We start from the raw sequence: 7,185 nt of genomic DNA on the forward strand, positions 1-7,185 counted from the left end.
GTTTTGCAAGCGGATACATTCAAATTTAGAAAAATTCAATTTTTTGCACATTTTCTCTACATTTTGGTGTTTTTCACAAATAAATACTGAATTTATCGACCACATTTTTTCACAGACGTAAAGTACAATATGTCACGAGAAAACAATCTCAGAATCACTTGGATAGGTAAAAGCATTCCCAAGCTACTACCACATAAACTAACACGTCAGATTTTTAAAAAATCGCCTGCCTCCACAAGGCCAAAACAGGCTCAGTCCTGAAAGAGTTAAAGATCATTATTTCTCTATGTGAATTTATGATAACACAAGTTCCCATGACCGGCTCATGAATATAATAAGTCATCATGTGATAAGTTATTCTTAGTAACACACTTTGTAAATTGAATCCTGGTAATTATATAAAGACCTTGTGCCCCGGTCTAGAGGTAGTCACCCCGACTGTGATACAAGAGTAGATGATGGATTCCAGTCCCCATAAGCTCTATCATGTACATGACTTTGATTCCAGACAATTTCTGGAGCATTACTTTTCAGATAAACCTGACATGGCCTTTGGAGATCACTCCTTGAAATTTATCATCGAAAATCTTAGAGAAGTTTTCACAGTGGGTATGTATCCTGATTTATTACTCCTAAGATACATTGACGTGTATATTATTGTATGTTTAATTGATTAAAAAAATTGTACAACTGAATATAAATTTAGCAAATTATTATTTTTTGGGGTATGTGTGGGGTCAGAGGAGGCGACTACATTGCCCCAGTCATCTGGAAAATGCCAAGGAGCAGAGTAAAGCCCTGGTCATTGAATATTTTGAAAAAAAGAAAGTCTCAGGTTTTAGTAAAACCATTGTTTTTAAGGGTATGTTCACACGGGGTATTTTTGGCCTTTTGGCCGTTTTTAGGGCCGTAAACGCCCCAAAAAACGGCTGAAAAATCGGAAGCAGAACGCCTACAAACATCTACCCATTGATTGCAATGGGAAATACGGCGTTCTTTTCCGATGGAGCATTTTTTACACGGCCGTTTATAAAAAACGGCGCATAAAAAGACACCCACGAAAAAGAAGTGCATGTCACTTCTTGAGCCGTTTTTGGAGCCTTTTTTCATTGACTCTATAAAAAATAGCTCCAAAAACGGGCATAAAAAAAAGCTGAGAAAAAGTTGCTGAAAATCAGGAGCTTTTGTCCCTTGAAAACAGCTCCATATTTTCAGATGTTTTTAGTAAGCGTGTGCACATACCCTAACTCTGTATTCTCCAAAACCGTGAAAAATGATGAAGGGCAACTAAATTACCATTGCTTAACCCCTTTAGAAATGGCCTTTTTTTCGGCTTTCAAAACCAAGCTATATATTTCTTTTTTTTCATTGCCGTATTTTAAGAGGCATAGCTTTTTTCGGGCGACGTAGCTGTATGATGGATTGTGTCTTTGCGGGACGAGTTGTATTTTTTATTGCCACCATTTTGAGGTTCATACAATTTGTTTGTTTATCTTTGTACATTTGTTAGGATAAAATCGAGAAAAAATAAGAATTTCTGTCATTTTTTGTGTTTCTGATGGTGTTTAGAACATCAACATAGCTGTATGATGGATTATTTATTCTCAGTGGAGTTTTGGTTTTTATTGTACCTTCTTTGGAGTGCTTATTTTTTATTGAATAACTTTTATACCTTTTTGGGGGGACAGAGGGAGATGGGTTAAAAAGGAAAATGTCACAGTTTTTTTTATGCAGTGCGCAGTATAATATAATTAATATGTTTAAACGAATGTGGTGGTGCCTGGTATAATGCTTTGGAATACTTGGGGACATCGATGAGTTAAAGGCTGGGATCAGAAGTTTCTCTGACCTCGGTCATTACAGCAGGAACCCGGCAGTCAACTACCTCCGGGCTCCTGCTGCTGATCACATAGGCACAGATCCCCTACCTGCGCGATGACCATGATGTACCTGTATGTCATGGTGCCTTTACTTAAGGCTCTCCATGATGTAAAAGTGTGTCATGGTGGCTTAGGATGTTAAATCTGCTGTTATCTGACAATTTGCGCTACTGTCATTTTCTGACTTCTTCCAACTATGTTATTGCGGTTTAATAAAAAATATCCATACTTGGAAACTAAATGCACCGACAATCATTTTCTTCTAAGTTTCCACTAATGGCAGAAATAATTAAAAAAAAACATATTTCTCATATTTATAGGATGTTGTCATATTGTGATCGAGATGCCACTTTCTTTGTCACATCAGACTGCACATAAATGACAGCTCAGCAGGTTTATTAATTGGGAGATTCTACACAGTGTCAGGTCCAGTCACATCACAAGAACTCAAATACTAAAAGGGGCAAAATGTCATCATAGGGTAGATCCAGAAAAAATGTGTAGAAAAAGCTAACAGAAGGCGCACCTGTGGAGTATTGTCTAGAAATCAGAAACCACAGGTGTCATTAGTGAAACTCTAGATATGATTCCTCAATGGCACTGAAGGAACCAAAATTAAACTCATAAATTCTTAAAGAATAGACTTTATTTTCTCAAAAATGATTTCAATACAATAATGTCTACTCCTAGGATTTCTGAGACTGCATAATGAGTTTAATTGAAGATCTGAACCTATATCTTCCTTTGGGACACCTTATTAGTATTTCTGTGTTACTAGTGTGTTGTCTTAGAATATGTTATCCAGTCAGGTGGGTCTACCATACTTTTGTTTGTATGGACTATATTACACAGGAGCGCCCCATGTTTGCTTACTCCTATTTCCAGGTGAGCAGCTACACCCCTGGTTATTGAGGACACATAGGGTAAATTATATATTATCCCATCAGATGAGCACCTCACCTTAACCTCTTAACGCAGAAGGACGGACATATCCGTCCTCTGCAGCTGCTAGTTCGCGCAAGTGGACGGATATATCTGTTCTGTGATGGTGCGGGTACTGCCACTGTACCCACGCGATCAGCGGCAGGAGCACGGCTGTTATACACAGTCTGGCTCCTGCTGCAACTGCTGGAATCGAAGTGGGCTCCGATTCTGGCAGTTTAACACATTAAATGCTGCTGTCAATAGTGACAGCGACATCTAATGTATTTGACAGAGGGAGGGAGCTTCCTCTGTCACCCCATCGGCGCCGCCGCAAAGAAATCGCGGGTCGCCATGGGTTTCCATGGCAGCCGGGGGCCTAACAAAGACCCCCAGGTCTGCCTTCAGCAATAGCCTGTTAGGCCATGACGGAGGCATGACCTAATATATTGCCTGTCAGTTTTACACTGACAGGCAATAATGCTTTGGTATACTAAGTATACCAAAGCATTATATATGCGATCAGCAGATCGCTTAGTGAAGTCCCCTGGTGGGACTAAAAAAAAAGATGTAAATCAGTTAAATAACGTTTGTGAAAAAAAATACAAATAAATTACCGTGAAAATCAAATAAAACTACTTTTTTTGCCAAAAAAGTGGTTTTATTTAGTAAAAGTGTCAAAACAAACAATAAAATGAACACATTAATTAAACCGCCGGATGAACGACGTCCAAATAGAATGCAAAAACCAACGGCAAAATTCTCTCTTTTCTCCAATTCCCCGCATAAAAAATTAAATAAAAGTTAATCTATAAGTCCTATGTACCCCAAAATAGTACTAATGAAAACTACACATTGGCTCGCAAAAATCAAGCCCACATACGGCCACAAAGACGGAAAAATTAAAAACTTACATCTCGGAATGCGGCGATGCAAGAACAAGTAATTTTTTTCTAAAAGGCTTTTTATTGTGCAAAGGTAGGAAAAAACATATAAAACCTTTACATATTTGGTATCCCCGTAATCGTGCCGACCCATAGAATAAAGTGAACATGTTATTTACGCTGCATAGTAAATTTATAACGTGAAAATCAATGCTGGAATAGCTGCTTATTTTCAATTCTCTCCTAAAATAAAGTTAATAAAGGTTAATCAATATATTATAAGCATCTAAAAATGGTGGAATTGCAAAATACAACTCGTCCCACAAAAAACAAGCCCTTATACGGCGATGTCGACGGAATAAAAAAAAAGTTACAAATCTTGGAATGCGACCATGAAAAAACAAAAAATATTCCTTGGTCATTAACGTGCAAAATGGCCTGGTCATTAAGGGGTTAATATTCAATTGAAGACTTTTGGATGGTTCTACTTACTGTCCCATGAGCCTTCCTTCTCCTTTCTAGTCTTCTATCTTAATAAATATAACTTTGGTGAGACTGTTCTTAATGTACTAGTGAGAAGTATGAAATAAATATAAACAAATCTCTCCCTATAAAACATTTAAATATTAGTTTACCTGTTGTTTTATTTTTGGTATTGGAAATCCAATATTTACATAGTTTGCTAGAAGTGATAGAGACATATGTCCTTGTTTATTCAAATAATCTGTGAGGGTTTAACATATTGGATGATTCAGTATTCAGAATTTTTTTCTACAGGTCATATTAATGGAGACATCTTGATTGACCTCAGTGTTAGTTCCTTCATTCATCATCTATATTCAGCCTGTGAGTTTTTCAAAAACATCATAGTCCTGAAGGCCAATAACAGATGCATCATGGAGCTGAAGAGATGGGTGGACGAACGTACGGGAGCATTTTATTGGGGCCACACATCAGCACTTCATCAAGAGAAAGAAGAAAACAGGTGACGTTTTTGTCAAATATCAAGAGGAAACCACTGTCATTGTGATTGTTGCTCCTGATACAACAAAGGAGGTTCAAAGAACTGTGTGCTCTGTTAATACTTAAGTCAAACTTAAAAATTCTATTACACACAGTTAAATATTCTTATCTGTAGGGGGCAGTATCATATAAATGAATCCTTGAAAATTATAGTCTAAGCCTGACACTTGATGCATCAGTCTTGCATGATTTCAAGCATTACCTCTAGTATTGCAAGTCAATAGTCCAGTGCTAACTCCTGAGCCACCATGTTGGTGTTGACTGTGGGACAATCACTTTCCTTGTCTTTTCTATTTTCCAGTGACCAGTTTGAGGACAAAGAAGGAAAAGTGAGATCATCCATTCAACATGTTGTGAAATACGACCTGGAGAAAGAGAATATGACAGACCCGCTGGTCTTACCACCAGCCGATTGTGTCATCAGTGTTCTGCTCCTGGATGTTATCAGCAAAGATCAAGATGATTACATCAGATATCTGAGGAAGTTCTCTAGGTTGTTAAAACCTGGAGGACACCTGATAATAATTGGGTGTTTAGATGCAACTTTTTTTACAGTCGGGAAAGACAAGTTCCATGTTTTCACATATGATGAGGATTTTGTTAGGAAAGCTCTAGTTGGAGAATCTTTTATCATTGATGACTGTAAGGTCAAGGAGAGAACGTCTGTCAGTGACCTTACTGACTATAAGGCCATCATATTCATTGCAGCTCACAAGGAGAAGTAGGTTGAAACTCACAAAGTCTGCATGTCATTACTTCATATGTTAAGCTTAAAAAAAATCTAACAATCAAAAAGACGCGTCCGTGCCGTATAGAATAGTAAGAAAATAATTGTTCAGATATTAATACATTTTAAAAAATATATATATTATTATAAACATACATTGACATATAATGTAAAAAATCCCCCTCCCTCTCTCTCATTTTTGTCATTTCTCAGGACTCGTCTTCTTCCATCAACAAAGACAAAGAGAGCTGAGAGAAATGTTGTCGATCAAATCACATAATTCATAGGGACCTATATGTATGTAGACGTTCCATTAAATGATGCCTATCTTCTTCCAAGATCATCTTCGCTGTATAAGGCCCCTAACGCTTAAAAGAAAACCAATGATTCCCTAATGATTTCTTTACGCCCAAATTCTCTTAGTACATGAGCTTCCTGAGTGACTCCCGCAGCAGGCCCAGATCCGGTGGTTGTGGGTAGATACATTATTTTAATACAGTTCTTTCTGCCATCAGCAACACTATATGAACTATGACCTGAGATAATACTGATACTGGAGTCACTGAGAAAACCTCATGAAATATATAAAGCCATGGGTTCTCTTTTATTCTATTAGCTGTAATTTAATATAAAAGAGATGATATCTTCTTCCCAAAATCTGTGATACAGATCAGAACATGCGAGGCCACAGTTCGAACAATCTCTCTTATAACCTGGGATATATTTTCTAAAGGTGAATCTAAAGAATAGTATGTTCTGTGTATAAGACGAAACACGACCTCTCTCCACGATCCTGAGACTACCATCTTCCTCATCCTAAAATATCCTGTAATAAATTTAGAAGATATTTCCTCCACTGACCGCTCTGGATCCAGATCCTCCCTCCATTGTTTCTTCTGATGGGAGGATATTTGATGTATTTCCAGAAAGCTGTAATAAACTGTGTATTATAGAGATAGACAGTTGTGGAGCGATAGATAAAGATTATTAAATCTGATGGATAAAAAGTATTTTTCTTATTCAAAGCCAAGATATTGAGATATGTAACTACCTGCATGTGAATAAAAAAACTCTATATATGGGACATTATACATGTTCTGTATCTAACCTTCTCCCTATAGCAGTCATATAACTGTGAAAAAGCGTTTAATCGTTTTAAATCTCATCTTTTAACCCCCTCCCGACATCTGCCATATATATATATATAATTAGAGCAAAAATCAGGCAGCACTCCATTTATGAAGGTGAAAAAAAGAGGGTACTTTTATTGTCCCATAGGCAACGTTTCAGCTCCTTCCCCTGGAGCCTTTCAAAACGCTTGAGAAAGGCTTGAGAAAGGCTCCAGGGGAAGGAGCTGAAACGTTGCCTATGGGACAATAAAAGTACCCTCTTTTTTCACCTTCATAAACGGAGTGCTGCCTGATTTTTGCTCTTTGTATAACTGGGATCCTGGTCTATCCCTTTGGGTTTGCACCCATGCTATACCGGTGCTGCTGGATCCATTTGTCTGTCTATATATATATAATTATATATATATATATATATATATGGTGCACGTCGGGTGGGGGAGTATGGAGCTGCCTCACGGGATGAGCCCGCCCCATAGAATGAGTGTGTCGGCTGTTTGTTCAGTCAACACTTCAGGGTAACGAGTGGCATCCCATTCAAGCACGATCCCGCCCGTTTAACCTGTTAAATGCCTCGGTCAATAGTGACCGAGGCATTTAAATGATTAGAAGCCGGAGAGCGG

The 7,185-nt window shown here is 37.8% G+C and overlaps 1 protein-coding gene across 1 annotated transcript; it reads left to right on the top strand.

Moving 5' to 3' along the window:
- Positions 1-388: 388 nt before the first annotated feature.
- Positions 389-5,433, top strand: LOC142662487 (nicotinamide N-methyltransferase-like). Its single transcript, XM_075840694.1, has 3 exons — positions 389-609; positions 4,463-4,670; positions 5,010-5,433. Exons 1-3 carry the CDS (start codon positions 456-458, stop codon positions 5,431-5,433), a joined length of 786 nt encoding a protein of 261 aa, XP_075696809.1. The 5' UTR covers positions 389-455.
- Positions 5,434-7,185: the final 1,752 nt, after the last annotated feature.

This window comes from Rhinoderma darwinii, chromosome 10 (genome assembly GCF_050947455.1).
Source record: "Rhinoderma darwinii isolate aRhiDar2 chromosome 10, aRhiDar2.hap1, whole genome shotgun sequence".
In the NCBI taxonomy this organism is placed as follows: Eukaryota; Metazoa; Chordata; class Amphibia; order Anura; family Rhinodermatidae; genus Rhinoderma; species Rhinoderma darwinii.